This window comes from Coptis chinensis, chromosome 3 (assembly GCF_015680905.1).
Source record: "Coptis chinensis isolate HL-2020 chromosome 3, ASM1568090v1, whole genome shotgun sequence".
NCBI classification, from domain to species: domain Eukaryota; kingdom Viridiplantae; phylum Streptophyta; class Magnoliopsida; order Ranunculales; family Ranunculaceae; genus Coptis; species Coptis chinensis.
In genome coordinates this window covers 70,875,764-70,892,529 of record NC_141458.1, presented here as the reverse complement: position 1 = coordinate 70,892,529, position 16,766 = coordinate 70,875,764, and the positions used below count along the sequence as shown (strand labels likewise).

General features: G+C 42.5%; 1 protein-coding gene across 1 annotated transcript; it reads right to left on the bottom strand.

The window, feature by feature from the left end:
- Positions 1-12,811: 12,811 nt before the first annotated feature.
- On the bottom strand, positions 12,812-13,440 carry LOC147510631 (blue copper protein-like). The gene is made up of 2 exons (XM_086598203.1): positions 13,281-13,440; positions 12,812-13,086 (listed from the first exon to the last, which is right to left on the bottom strand). The coding sequence occupies exons 1-2, from the start codon at positions 13,438-13,440 to the stop codon at positions 12,812-12,814; spliced, it is 435 nt and encodes a 144-aa protein (XP_086454329.1).
- Positions 13,441-16,766: the final 3,326 nt, after the last annotated feature.

Genomic DNA, 16,766 nt, shown 5'->3' with positions numbered 1-16,766 from the left:
GGAGGTTGTCATGGTGCTGTCGAAGCTCCCAAATGGATCGTTAATGGTGGCTCAGAGACATCGACAGTAAAATGAATCGGAACGGTTATGGTTGTTTATGTGTTGATTGAAGTATGTTGATTGAACTGTGTTTAGGGATGGATGTTGGGCTGTTGTTGTATGCGGGTTGGGGTGAGTTCGAAGCTTGCACTGTCCATTAATGGCGGCGCGATCCAGTTGAGGTAGGAGTGCGTGATGTGAGGAAATCGATTTTTGGTTTTATTAAAGGTGTTGGGTTTGTCATAATGAGTCCAACTGATGTGATGAAGTTGGAGGATGAGGAGAACCCGGTGGTGGCTGGTGGTGGAGGTTGCTAGGGCTGGAGCAGCTGAAGGGGATGACGACTTGGGCCTGGGCCAAAGCCTTTTGGTTTCGGTTTGGGCCTTAGCTAGTTAGAGGGTTGTTGGGCCGAAATGTTTAAGTGTTTGGTTGGATCGGACCAGTTCAATTAAGCTGGGACCAATTTGGTTTAGTTCTATGGGCCAGTTTCAGTTGTTTTGATTGGGCCCGGTTTTGTTTTAATTTGTGGACCAGTTTAATTTAAAGTTTTTGGACCGGTTTCAGTTCAATTTTTGGACCGAACCACTTAACTGTTTTGGGCCAGTTTCTAATATTGCTTGGGGCCAGTCCATAGGACTTAATATAGATCCCAATTGGGCCAGGTGGAATAAATAAGTTGGTTTTAGACTTTCGGGTTCTAAGGTTTGGGCTTGGCCAATTGGGTCCGAACTATTACCTTAGCCATGAGCCCATGAGTCATGCACTTTGACCTTAGCCGTAAACCATAGCTATGACCCTGAACCTGTTGAACATGGAAACGACAGTTTGACTTTGACAATGACAGTTTGACTTCGACCATGATGCGTTGACTTTGACCATTGACTGTTGACCATTGACCATTGCCTGTTGACTTTGACCGTTGACTGTGGAATGTTGACTTTTTCCAGTTTTCTCATATTTAAGAATATGGACAAGTATAATAATAAAATATTATCGAAGATTATATAACATTGTTTGTCATTATCTAATTAAGATTTGACGTGAGTAGTGTGTAAAGCATATATATATTGGGCTTGGATTGTGGACTGTGGATTGTTTAATTGTGCTACATTTTATGTTGTAAATTGTATGGACAAATCAAATGCTAAAATGCTGTGGAAGCTTGTATAAATTTGGTGGTCATTATCTAATTAAGATTTGACGTTGATATTGTGATATTATATAATATGTTGGGATATATATATTAAATGCAATAGTTTTGGAGAAATAAATGTATAAACACTCTATTATTTTATATGTGAGATGCTACTATGAGGTAGTATAGTATGTGTGGATATTTTCCCATAGGATTATGGCTTAGTGCAATAAGGTATTTGACCTGCACGTGATATAGTGGAATTATTATGAGTCATAAATGTATGACATTTGAATAAATTACGCAACGAAAATTCTAGAACCTAGCTACCACAACTCATGTGATTTGCCCTGTGTGGGTGTGTGCAATTTGATTGGCCCTTCTGGCGTTTCAGTGAATCTGAATGGCCTTCGGGCGTAAGTAATGTGATTGGCCCTTCTGGCGTTTCAGTGAATCTGAATGGCCTTCTGGCGTAAGTAATGTGATTGGCCCTTCTGGCGTTTTAGTGAATCTGAAGGGCCTTTCTGGCGTAGCCGAATAGTGGCTTGATTATTCCGTTCGCAAAATAGAACGAGACGCGCGATATTTTATGCCGAATAGTGGCAGTACTTGCATAATGGCTTCCGTGTGAGGGTTACCTGGTGTGCGGCATCCCGCTCAAGGTAGGTACGCACGGAGTGGTTCATTATGTAAGGGGAGGCATGTGGATGTACATGTTCGGTGTTGGGAAACGATTGTGGTAGCCAGGGAAACTAGGTAAGACATAGATACGACGTGATTTTAGGGACACACAAAGAAAGCCTTAATTAATATAATTATGGTAATGTGTTGGTTAATAATATATCTTGAAATATATGATTGTAGATGGTTTTGCATAAGTGTGGGTCAAACTAATTACTTGGGCAGAGACGACCCACTCTGTATTTGAGCATGAAATGCGGTACGGATATAATATGTTTGGTTGGTTATTTGTTTAGTTAGAACCTAAGGCGCCTCGATGGAGGAACTACATGCCTTATTTATTATGAGTATAGTTTGTTGTGTGGTTAGTAGGAAGTTAAGGCGCCTCAGTGGAGGAACTACCTGCCTTAATTATTGTACTTAAGGATGTTGTATTAGTTGTTGGAAGATAAGGCGCCTCGGGGAAGGAACTAACTGCCTTATGGATTGTGTATCTATATGTATAAATATATGTTGTATTTTAGAGCTACTCACACCAGCATTTTTATAATGCTGACCCGATTTGCATGTTTGCTTATCGGGTGTGTTAATTAAATGAACATAGTTGATAAGTCTTGACAGGTTTAGTGTTGAAGAAGATTGGTTGCTGCTTGTGGGTTGCGTTAGCGTCGCATTTCAAGATAGGCTTTGTTTTCCTTTGAGGTGATATAGATTTTCAGTTGAGATAAAGTTATTTGTATTTTCATTTGTTAATTTTTGTAATGAAGAGGACTTTTTGTTTAAGTTAAAATTTTTATTGGTTTTTAATTATCCGCATATTTAAACTGTTTATGGGTTTTTAGAAGTGGAGAGTGCGTCACACCTCGGAGATCGAAGAGTCGGGAACAAATAATGTTTTTTTGAATTCTGTCAAAATTCGGGGTGTGACAGTGGTCAAGAGCAAGAAAGCAGTTGACCACCTCACTCACCTTGAGCAGGCATTCGCCAGATTGCGCCGAACTCAGATGAAGTTGAATCCCGAAAAATGCCTTTTTGGAACGTCCTCCGAGAAGTTTCTTGGACATCAGGTATCACAATGAGGGATTGAGGCCAACCCAGACCATATCCGAACGTTCTTGGAAATGCCCAATCCAAAGACAAAGAAGCAAATACATAAACTATTAGGAATGGTTGCAACACTCAACCGATTCATATTAAGGGCGTCAGACAAATGCCGACCTTTCCTGCAGCTTCTCAAAAAAAGAGAACAATTCTCATGGAATGACTAGTGCCACCAGGCGTTCTCTACTCTCAAAGAATACTTGACAACACCGCCCATCCTAGCAAAACCAACAGACGGGGAAATGTTGGGGCTCTACCTTGCGGTGTCAGACTTTGCTATCAGTTCGGTTCTCTTCAAGGAGGACAACAACTCAGAGAAACCGATCTACTTCACAAGTAAGATATTAACACCAGCTGAAAAGAACTACTATTACATTGAAAGAGCAGTACTCGCATTATTATACTCTGCGAGGAAGTTCAGGCCATATTTTCAAGCACACCCAATCAAAGTACTCACCGACCTCCCACTGAAGAAAATCATTCTTAAAGAAAATAAGACAACTCGCAAGGTAGAATGGGCAGAAGAGCTCGGGGAACATCACATCGAGTTCGTCCCGTGCACTTCTCAGAAAGGGCAGGTCGTGGCAAATTTTCTAGCAGATTTTCCAGTCGACGATCTGAATTGGGAACCAGAAACAGATATCCTATCCACTAAAAAATAGGACAAGTCCATCTGGTCACTCTTTGTGGATGGTTCTAACAACCGCGGAGGGAGTGGAATCAGAGTCGTCTTAGTCTTCCCAGATGGAACTATGGTGGAGAAATCAGTTCACATTGACTTCGCGACCTCTAACAATGAGGCAGAGTACGAGGCACTAATCATGGGGCTCAGAATGGTACTACAGCTCGGTGTACAGGAACTTCAAGTCTTTAGTGACTCACAATTGGTTGTTCGCCAGATTGCTAAGGAGTACACTATGAAGATAACCTTTCTAAATACCTTCAAGTTGTTCATCAGTTACTTCCTTCTTTTAAGAAAGCCACCATACACCACTTCTTGCCTGACGAGAACCATCACGTGGACAATTTAGCTTATCTGGCTACTCAAACACCGAACTGCGCCCCTAGACAATTACTCATTGAAGTAATTGACCGACCTGCTTACCAAACTGAACATATCCTGGAAATCAGCTACCTGTGCCCACTCTCTGACAGTCAGATGAGTCAAACATGGATGTAGCCCATAATAGAGTACCAAAGCCAAACAAGTTCAATATTAGGCACATCATTATAGGCTAATCAACAACAAACTATTCAGAAAGTTTGCTGGTGGACCTCACTTGAGGTGCATAAGCCCATAACAAGGTCAGTTGATTTTTGCAGAAATCCATGAGGGCGAATGCGGGAACCATGCTGGAGGTTTCTCTTTGGCTCACAAAGCGATCTCCCAGGGGTACTTTTGACCATGAATGCAGGTCAATGCCAAAAAGTACGTACTTAAGTGCATCAAATGCTAGACTTTTGGCCATAATATCATTCAGCCAACTCGCGAGTTAATCAACATTGCCTGCCCTTGGCCATTTCACATGTGGGGCTTGGATATCATGGGACCATTCATCCCACAAAAGCAGCGCTTTTCGGTTTGTCTTAGCGAATCGACATTACTTTATTGAGTGGGTTGAAGCAATCCCCTTAGCTCATGTCAAAGAATCCCACGTCAAAAACTTTATCTGGACACACATCATCACCAGATTTGGCTTGCCACACACACTGGTGATGGACAACGGTTTCCAGTTCAAAGAGTTTCTGGCCAAGTGGAAGATCGTTCACGCATTTTCCACTCCCCAGTATGCCCAAAGCAATGGCTAAGCAGAAGCTAGCAATAAAGCAATCTTGGAGAACTTGAAGAAAAAGATTAAAAAGAACAAGTGCCAATGGCCAAATCAGTTAGAAAACATTTTGTGGGCTCACCGAACTACAACTCGTTCTAGCACAGGCGAGTCACCATTTTCATTATGCTATGGCACAGAAGTCGTTATTCCTACCGAACTGACAGTCACCACGACTCAGTCAGAACTCGTCGAATCTGGACAAAATGACTCCGTCCTAGCTCGAGAGGTCGACTTACTGGAAGAACGTCGTGACCTAGCAGCCATTAGAGTGGCATCTTACCATCAGACTCTAAAGAAGTCATACAATAAGCGAGTCAATCCTCGATCCTTTCAACCTGGTGACCTAGTTCTGAAAAAGACTCAAGATGACTCCAAATTGGCACCAACATGGGAAGGTCCTTACATAGTGGAACGAGTCGTCGGCAATGGTGCGTATTGGATCAAGACCCAAGAGGGGAAACCATTACCACGCCCTTGGAACACTTATTTGTTAAAGAAATTTTATTAATAAAAGTGTAATGTTTTGCAATCTATGTTTCTATTTACTACAAAGTTCGGTATAATTTACTTATACGTATTATTGCAACCCACTCCATTAAAGTTCATCAACAGACATGGAACTCGCACTGAAAGAGCCACCAGCATACACGAATCACAAACACTCTCATAAGTTAACACGCTTTCTTAAGCTAACACACTCTCCGCGAGCAATACACTTTCTTAAGCTAACACGCTCTCTGCGAGCAATACGCTTTCTTAAGCTAACACGCTCTCCGCGAGCAATACGCTTTCTTAAGCTAACACGCTCTCCATGAGTAATATGTTTTCTTAAGCTAACACGCTCTCTGCGAGCAACACACTTTCTTAAGCTAACACGTTCTCAGCAAGCAATACACTTTCTTAAGCTAACACGCTCTCCATGAGCAATACGCTTTCTTAAGCTAACACATTCTCCGCATCACTCTTTCTTAAGCTAACACGTTCTCCGTAAGCAACACGCTTTCTTAAGCTATCACGCTCACTCCAGCTACCTAGCTCCATAGCCTATACAAGTCTTACTAGTTGACGACCTACAACTCTAGGATCAACTAAGTAAGAACGCTCTCTACGAGCGGAACGCTCCCTACCAGCGAAACACTTCCTTCAGTTACTTCTCAGGCTTCTTAGCCCCTACATACCTTATTTACTGAGGATAAAACAATAAGTACAAGCAGTTAAGCATAAGCAAATGACATGCATTCCAAAAACATCCATAATTTGAACTGCCTAAACAAACTTAGGAAACCAGTTCACAAATCCACCGATCTGCTGGGACTACCCAGAAATCTAGATAGATCTGTATACAACTTTTGGAAATATCAAACTGCCACTCACGTGGAAACCAGTTCATTCTATAGCAATGTAACCATAAAGAAAAGCAAACTGCCCAGACAAACCTGGGAAACCAGTTATATAGTTTAACTCTCTTACAAAAAGGAGAACAGACAAAACATTCAAAATCTTTCACAACTTAATTTCAAGAAGACAGATCTAGCACTCATAATCAAGAATCAGCAACAATATGTTTATCCGTAGGAGCGTCACTGGTTGAAGGAGCGTTACTCGCATCTCGTGGTACGACAAGTGTAGCTGTACCCACAACCTCACGATCTTGCTCCTCCTTCAGCTCAAAGTACGTCTCCTCCAGCATGGTATATTCTTTGCATACTCGATCATATACTTTCTGCGCTTTTCGTGCAATGCCTTGACAATGCTTGGCGTACTCAGTCACGACAACCAGCTTCTCCCGCAGGTCGATCATGGAGCTGACCAGAACCGACTTCTCATCTAACGCGTCCTAATGTTTTTTCGTCATAGCTTTCAATTTCTTCTTGTCGTACCTCCCATACAATTTCGCGATGTTTCCCGAAATCGACCTTAAGATGTCACCACCATTGTCAACACGTTGAACAATATCTTTCAGCTTATCATACCCAGCAAAGAACTACAAATAAAACACCAAGGTTAGATTCCCCCATCAAACAACAGGAAACCATACCAGATGAAGAGCTTACTAAACAACAAGCCATGTCCATAGTTCCTAACAGTGTCCCTAAGTCTTCATCTTCAACTTATGCTTTATCACCATCTAGTACTATCCCTTCCAGAAGGTAGGTCGCTATGGGTGCTGAGTGGAAACTACAGTCAGAGCGTTTGACCATACGCTTCTTCCCCGTCCTCCCAACATAGAAGAACTCGTTCCCCATGTCACCAACACGTTGTGTAGAGCTGTTTCCATCAGCATTTTGGCCTTGACCCAGGTCGCCACGTTCCTCAGTCGTCAGGTCGTCCCTATCTCTCCGACTGGGGGACCTGAACACTATGCCTCCAGTAGATCGACCTGCACCTTTAGATCGCTTGTTACTCTTTGGGTCAGGAGCAACTGCCTTCCTTTTGCCGCGATCACAATGACGACGGGGTTCAAACTCTATCTCATCCATTATGAGGGGGGATGCTTCCCTTACCCCTCTATTATCAGCCGCTTCCACATCGCCTGGCCATCAGTTATGCTAAAAGACACCCAACGATCAGCAAGGCAAGACAACAAGACAAGAAGAACAAAACAATGAAAAACACCTACCTGAAATGTTCAAGAAGCTTGCACAAGAGCCTTGGAGCAGCACTGTCAATAAATGGTAGAGCAAATACCCTTAAACTGCTTGCAACAGTTCTTTTTATGTTCAAGTAACGTACCTTCCCAAGGAGCATCATAATTACATCGAGACGCCAAACATCAGGCCGCTGGCAACCATCATTTGGTATCCCCAACTGTTCATATTCCTACACGTGCCACGCACGTACTACAGTCTCCTCTCACCAGAGTGATCTATAAGGGAGAACGCTTCATAATAGCAAGACACTCACCCGACCTCTCACAGTTCGAGCCCTACAATGCTAGAATTAAGTAGCTGAACGCTTAATCAGGCTCACATATTACTTAACCTCACCCACTCTTACCAAGGGGCGCAGACACAGCCAGACAATTACAACATTATCAAGAATATCACATTCAAAGCATCAAAGAAATAAACAAAGACAAGAAACATGCATTTAATAAAAGCAAAAGAGCGAACTCCAGACCCAGTTCGTCTACTAACCGAGCTACTGAGTCTACTCAGGAAATCTAGCTTGTTTAGCCACCATTCAACACTTCTCAAGCTCCTCAGAACAATCCGGGAAGCCAGTTCGTTCAGTATTTTCACAACCACCAAAGAAAGGCGAACTGCTCAGGTTACCGCAGGAAACCAGCTTTATTGTATCACAACTTACAAGATCAAGACAAGGAAAAACACTCACAACTCTTCACTTCAAGACAGAACAGATAAATTTTCAGTAGACAAGGGAGCCAAGTCCTCTTCCGTGATGGGTTCGTCACCAGCAACAATTGAGGCACCCGCAACATTTACTTCCACCGGAAAAATAGGAGTGACTTCTTCAACTTGCGACTCAACGACATCTAGAGCAGGTGCAGAGGAAATAGGAGCATCACATGCATCTCCCAGTACATGTACCACTAATGTACTGGAAGCCCTGCATTCATGCTCCTCTTTGAAAGCTTTGTACTCTGCCTCCAACTCGGCCAAATCAAGATCCGTAACATGCGCCTTTTAGTAGCTTGTTGAAAGCAACGTCCTTACAATCCGCAGCGTAACCGATCCAATCACGCTCGCCCGCAACATTGATCTCGCCTCACGGCGTTGAGCTCCATACCACCGTATTAAGCTCTAACTTTGCTCCGTGCAGCTCGGTATTCATCAGCATCTTTGCTAAACAAGCGTCCTCATGCGCTTTCTTCAGTTCCTCAAACTCCTGACGATCAAGCGCATACGCCTCCTGGACATTCATTAACTCCTCCTTCAGTTTTGACACAGACTCCCTATCCAACTTAGATATCTGAGCGATCTTCTTCAGCTTCTGATATCTGCTCACAAGTTACAGGAACACACACATACACCAACAATCAATCCCTGATGTTCCAGAAAGAAGAAAAGAGCAAGATCTAGAGAACGTCACTTACCAGACAGTGAGCCAGATCCATTCGCTTCAAATTCTTAGCAATTGGAGTCCAGTTCCTTACGACTGCCATCTAGAGACATGTAATCAATCAGGTAAGACACAATCTTACTCGACTTGAAGCTGACATCAGTTCGCTTAACAATTCCCTGCACCCCTTGGTCGTCCACGTACACGACTTGGCGTTCCAAATCATCATCAGCCGTAACAGACTTCCTACTCACCTTACTCGGGACCTTCATCCTAACCGACGAGTTGGGCTCTCGAGACACTGGTGGTGGACTCTAACTGATCCCAAAGGTCTCCAAATCCATGAGACTCAAGTAGGGTGCAGGCCTTGACCTGGTGCTACGAGTGGTTTTGCCCCCAACTCGCTCACCACCAGCAGCACCGCCAGCACTGGAGTTACCCCCAATAAGAACCTCCGTAGATCTTGCAACCTTAGCAGCCCTAGGCTCATCCACATCAGCTTTTCTCTTCAGCGAGCTACTTCGCTCGCGTGGCATGAAGGCGATCTCCTCAAGCTCAAGGGGAGAGCTACTCAACCCCCCTCCCCCTTCAGATCGCCTACTCAACCCACCAGCCCCCGAGGTCCCAGCACCTCCGACAGGTCGCTTCGGACCAGAGCGGCTGCGATTCCTCTCCTCCCTCATGACCAGATTGCTCTTATTCTTCTCCATCGCTGCTTCGCTAGACGAGTCACGAACAGTTTGGCCCTGAGCCTTTTTCTTCTGATCCCTCCTCTTCTCCCTGACCACGCGACCTCCTCGCTCTACAAAATAGTGTGCGACCTCCGACAATTTCTCCCGTTTCTGAGCTCAAGTTAACTTAGCAAACTTCTCTATCGCCTTCTGCTCAGTTCGCTTTTTTATAACGAGCTTTTCAAAAACAGCACAGAATCATGTCAGTTACAATATCAACAATCCAAACATCAAAATAACAGAATAATACACTCTTACCCACCCAAAAAATTACAAACCCTAGTCTGCAAACCAGATCCTCTGACACAGAAGTTCCCAACTAACAACAACGGTCTCCTTTCCCAAGCCTCATTACTTACACCATCTAATACGCTTGATTTTCCTGTCACTGTTTGCAAGCTAAAGTTGAAGGTGCGAGATCACTTTACTGAGTAATGCTCAATAATGTCAGCGACCTCAATGCGGTATTCACCACTCGCATTCAGCATATCAAACACCCTTAACAGCCGCCAGGTATTACCCACAAACTGGCAGGGCGTTTTCCAACAGAAGCTCAAAAAGTCACACATCAGCTTCAAAAACGGTATCCTCATACCAGCCCTCAGCTGTCCCTCGCAGACTATTATCCCGTAGTTCGGTGGTATATACCTCTCACTAAACAACTTTACATTCTTTTCCAATTCATGTATCTCCATGTCACCCCCTAGATACCATAAACTTCCCTTAGATCAGCGAAAGCTTTCGTCGCACGCTTATCTACAGCCCTAAGGGGCAACCCACTAGAGGATGACCCCTCATCACGACCTGAAGTACTAGCCGTAGCAGCAACAGACTCAGATCGTGCATCTTCCTCAACATCCTCACTCTCAAACCCCACTGATTTTTCCCCCTCTTCCTCCATTTCACCACAGCTCAGTGACACTTCTCAAATCTCCTCAGATCGAGTATCATCAGAATCACACATTTTCTTTTTTCACAAATACCACACCTAAACAAAAACAGCTAAAGCCAACCTAGCTACTGGACACACAACGCTAGCAAAGAAGAAAAATCAAGAAGCTATAATGGCAGAAGCACTAACCTGGAAAAACCCTAGCTTGCATTTTTTGCTGGAGGAGAGACAAAAATGGCTTCTCAAAGTGCGAAATTGGGCTTTATATAACTGACCCTTTGGTTCCCGATGCACCTCATGATTACACCCTAAATCGTAGCCCACACGTCTACCAAGACCCGTCTTTTCAAAATCCCAAAAAAGGGCGGCGTATTTTCCCCCTCAACTGCTCAGATTCTCCCACATGTCAATCACGTGCCTGCTATAGTCTAGCACCAGTTCGTTCTACCACATAGCGTTCCCTCCAGCACAATGGAAATTTCCATTCACTCCAGTTTACTCCTTCTTCCATGCTCAACACGCGCCACCGTCTTCTCTCAGCAGATCGCTTCAATGTACAACACCCCAACGACCTACTGAGAAAGGGCTGTGTGAGGGAGTGATATTCTCTTTTAGGAATATCAGGCACGTGTCCAGCATAAGCAGAGATACCGAGCTCGCTTCATGTAGGTGATCTACTTCAGCTCGTATGACAAGCAGCAACATCATGACTTGATCTAAGATGTTCGTCCTACCAGCTCGTTCTAGGGGAGGCAGGTCGAACATAACGATCTCAAGCAGATCGAATCATCTCATGACATCATTCTTCTTTTTCTAGAAGCAATCATTGCCAAAGCCGTACTTACACATTTCCTTACCGCAAATTACGAACCACTGTAACTATTCCTCATCATTACAAATTTCCTACCAACACCATTCATACACTCCTCCTCAATCTCAACTATACATTTGTGCTTGTCAGTATACGTGTTGGGGAGATCTCCACGCTCCTCAGCTATATATACCCTCTACATGAACTACGTCAGACTTGATTCTTCTCCCCCCCCCCCATAATCGAGAGATAGATACGTAGGCAGTTCGCTCAACAACGAACTCGGTCTTTCCCATCCAAACCCATTCTCTTCCCCTATTATATTTGTAAGAGATAACTAGAACGCTCCTTTACACTAGTGTCAAATATTTTATACCGCAGCACTAAACTAATGATCTATATCTGATTTCTACTGACGGTGGTTTATGCTCCAGTTCTGAAAAAGGCAGGTATTGGATTCACTATTAACAAACGGCAGGGCAAGATACTGCTTAATTAGGGGAAGTAAGCAATGCGATTTAAAAGGAGCAGAAGACATAGAGTTTCAAGCATTAAAGTGGGCTTTAGAACAAGTATCTAAAAGAGGACTTAAGAAAGTGGTAGTTTGCTCTCATTGCCCAAGTCTTGTGAAGGTAGTCAATGGTCAAGCAGATAATGTTTCATGGCAATTAGAGTGTCTTGTAGAAGAGCTGATTCTTCTAAAGGAGCCTTTCATTTTCCGTAAAGTGGTTTTCTGTCCTAGAAATTTGAACCAACATGCATTTGTTGGCTGAGTTTTCAATGGGGAGGCCCTAAATTTCGAATATTGATATGGATAAAATATTGGTAGTTAAACTAGATTACTGCATAGCAGGGAGTGAGCGGGGCTGCTGGAGATAGAGAGGAGTTATTGAGGAGTTTTGTGTGAAGAAGAGGAAAAATTAAATTGGAGAGAAGAAAGCGATATAGATAGACAGACGGGCCAAGTTACAATCTGGAATCCCTCTAGGCCCAAGAACCGTTCGCTCCGCCCACTCAATAATTTGGTGGATGGGGCCCTAAATTTGGATCAATAATTTGGTGGATGGGGCCCTAAATTTGGATCAATAATTATAGACTTTTTGCAACAGGCCGACAGCTTAGACAACATAGGCCCATGGCCGGCCCTAGACAAAAATGATCGATTTCCATGTTCTTTTAAGAATCGACTAAAATAAATTAATAAAGTAGCCAGTAGGAACTTCAGTACTGGAAGTGTTACTGGAACTCTGGAAGTGTTGTTAATTTCCATTGGATTAGCAGACTTTTCAATGGGGAGGCCAATGAGCTGGCTTGATGGGCTAATTAACTTGTGTCTAGAATTGGGGTCTCTTCCGAGTTGTACTGTTAATTTTGATTGTGAACTTGTTAAGGTTTAGTTTTTAATGAAATGGATTTAGCGGGGAAAAAATAATGTATGAAATTCACATGTACATAGTCCCAGAAAAATAACAGTTGAACAAATGAGCAATACAAATTAAATCAATTATCAAACGCTTTGACGGATCTAACCCAATCGACTATAAAATAATGTGTAATACAATGATTTCAAATCATTAACAAGTTGGTGCTGGTACTGGCAGGAGCAGCTGTTGGGGATGCAATAGGTGCAGTAGTGTCTTGCACGATGATAAAAAGTTTCTGACCGCCAATTTGACAATGCTTCCCTACTCCACAAATGTACCATTTTCTTCCGGGGGTTGCAAGGGTAATAACATCATTCCCAGAAGTTAATGCTTCAGATTCAGGTGGTACAGTGCAATCTTTGAAGCTGGTCTCGTTCACTTTAAAGACATTGTGAACTCCATATGAATACTTAAAAACTGCAAAATCCACATACAATTATATTACAACATCGTTGTTCCAAAATTTTGAGGTAGTAGTTCTACTTACATCCAATGGTCCTTAACTAACACTAACTCTAACGATTAAACATGCAAATTAGAAGCAATAAAATCATGTAAATCAAATATTCAAATGATTTGTATTGTGCTTAAATTAAATCATACAAACATACCAAGCTTGTCCCCAACAATAAACTCCTTGCCCGCGGTCCAAGTTTTATAATCAAAGCCAATGGTCCACCCAACCTCATCTCCAACAATAAAATTTGTTGCATGAATAACACTTGGAAAGACAATGATGACAAGGATCACAAACAAACTCTTACAAGCCATTGAAACATGTTGTGAATAAAACAATGCAGAAACAACGTTATCCTCAACAAATAGATCAATCCTACACAAGAATTGATTTTTCTCACTAGACACAACTTCAACACCCTCCAAGTACTATTCCAACACTTCTCAATGTCAATAAATAAGTATATAAAGTAGAACAATTAATGTAAAGGAAGAACGAACCACAAGACGAGATATATCGTGGTTTAGTAATTTGCCTACGTCCATACTGCGAGTTTCAAGCTTTACTAGATGTCCAAAATAACAGATTACAAAATCTCTCAATTCACTCACAAAGAATGAACACTCAACTCACTAAGAATTGTTTTCTTACAATCTCTCTCTTTCTTAGTTTTGGTTAAGTTAAGTTTTTACAAAAAAAACTTAAATTTATATTGTTCTCGAAAACTTCCAAAACAAATTCATCTTTGAAACGGTGGGCTGGTGGTATGGCCAGCAAAATTTAGCGCGTGCGCATTTGCGGCGGGCATACATAGAAGCGGCGTGCGTGCCTAATACCAAGGAGAGAAAAAACGTTTTTTTTCTCATCATTCTCTACCTTGGTGAGGTTTTAACACATAAAATTGAGCCAAACACATCCAGCAAGAAGTATTAGTCCTAGAACTCGCAGTCAACCGCCCCGAAGGGCCCCACAAAGGGATCTTTCAAGCATGTAGGATTTGGAGCAAATCCAAACAGTGTTGGAACTTAACTCCGGTGACAACCTTTGTCAGCATATCAGCAGGATTGTCATGGGTGTCTCTTTTCTCAAGTGCTACATCATCATCCTCAACGACATCTCGTATAAAGTGATAACGGACATCAATATGCTTGGTCTGAGCATGATGAACCAGGTTCTTCATCAAATGAATAGTACTCTGACTATCACAATACAAAGCAACACTGTTCTGCTCAATACCTATATCATCCAGAAGACCTCGAAGCCATAGTGCCTCTTTCCTCGCCCTCTTCCACCGCCATATATACTCCGCCCGGTAGTAGATAGAGCAACTGTAGCCTGTAGCATAGACCTCCAACTAACCGGTGCACCATGTATCATAAACACATAACCAGTAGTCAATCGTTGTCTATCTAGATCACCTGCATAATCTAAATCCACATACCCACTGACATAACAAGTGCCTCCACCATAAACTAATGCCACATCCAAGGTACCCTGCAAGTATCTCAATACCCATTTCACTACTTCCCAGGATTTGCCATATACATGTTTACAACACTAACTGCCTATGAAATGCCTGGGCGTGTGCACACCATAACATACATCAAACTGCCCATTGCACTTGCATAAGAAACATGAACCATATGCTTTTGTTCCTCTACCGAACTAGTAGAGAACTTAGCTGAAAGCCTAAAATGCCCAGCTAAAGGTGTAGAAACCGACTTTGCATTCTCCATACCAAAACGAGAAATTACTTTCTGAAGGTATTTCTTCTGAGATACAACTATTTGTCGCTTCTTCTTATCTCTGTCAATCTCCATGCCCAATATCTTCTTGGCTCCACCTAAGTTTTTCATCTCAAACTCAGAGCTAAGTTGAGATTTCAACTTGTCTATCTCCACCATGCTTTTGGAAGCGATAAGCATGTCATCCACAAAAAGCAGGAGATAGATGAAGTCATTACCACAAAGCCTACAAAAGTAAACACAACAGTCATACTTACTTCGGGTGTACTCATGTTGCATCATGAATATGTCAAAGTGCTTGTACCATTGCCTTGGCGATTGCTTTAAACCATACAGTGACCGATTCAACTTGCACACATGATCTTCTTTCTTAGCAACAACAAAACCCTCAGGTTGTCTCATATAGATCTCTTCCTCCAAGTCTCCATACAAGAAAGCAGTTTTTACATCAAGTTGCTCTAACTCCAAGTTGAAGTGAGCAACTAAACTCAATAACACACGAATGGAAATATGTTTGATCACCGGGAAAAATACCTCATTGTAGTCGACTCCTTCTTTCTGTGAGAAACCCTTTGCTATCACTCTTGCCTTGTACCCCGTATTGTCAGACTCAGGAATGACCTCTTTCTTTCTGAACACCCATTTACTGCCGATAGTACTTTTGCCCTTTGGCAATAAAACTAGGTCCCATGTGTGATTTTTATTAAGAGATTCCATCTCTTCTTGCATAGCAACTAACCAATCTCTGTAATGAGCATCTCTAACAGCTTTATTGAAGCTATCTGGCTCATCATCTTTGATATTCAGTGCATATGCCACTAAATCCACCTGACCCGGCCATAATGTTTCACATGCTTCTCGTGCCCATACTTGTGCACTTCTTTAACTTATCTTTTTGGCCTAGGGTCAGCCACTACAAGTTGCGGATGCTCATGCTCTTCTTGTTGTTGTTGCGTGGTTCCATGATCTAGTACCTCATTATGAACCAACCAGTCATCTGCTACATCACACAACTCAAGCTCAGTAGCTTGAACTTCTATAGACTCATCATTTTGCTCAGCTTTTTCTGACTTACTAAAAAATAACACGGAAGTCTCATCAAAGGTAACATCTCGATCTGCTGACCAGGAACTTGTGGTATTCTAAACACCACAATCTGTATCTCTTAACCCCATTTGCGAAGCCTAAGAATATGGCCTTTTTAGCTCTAAGATCTAGCTTGATTTCCCTCACATGGTAGTAAGCAGTCGATACGAACACTCGCAAAATACTATAATCAGCTAGGTTACCTGACCACACCTCATAAGGTGTCTTGCAATCTATAATTTGGGCGGTGACCTATTATATCGGGTAACACGCCATGGACAGATTGATCCGCCAATACTCTTTGCCTAGACTGGCATTAGACATCAAACTTAACATCTAGCTCTTTCAAGCAAAGTTCTATTCATCCTTTCTACCATTCCATTCTGCTGAGGCATGCCCCTAACTGTTCAGTGTTTGGCAATTTCCTGTTGTGCACAAAACTTTTGGAAAGGCACATAGGTATACTCTGTACCATTGTCAGACCTTAGTGTTTTAACCTTCCTATTTGTGAGATTCTCAACCCTTGATTTCCACTTCTTAAATATCTCAAACACTTCATCTTTCATTTTCATCATATATACCCACATATAGCGAGTATGATCATCAATGAATGAGATATAATAACGGTTACCTCCTTTTGAAGCCACTCTGGAGGGTCCCCAAACATCCGTTTGCACATAATCAAGGATGCCTGTTGTCGTGTGCTTGCTTGAACTAAACTTGACTCTGCACTGCTTCCCATAGACGCAATGCTCACAGAACCCCATACTTAGCTTCTTCAAGTCCTTCAAGAACCCTCGCTTGCACAA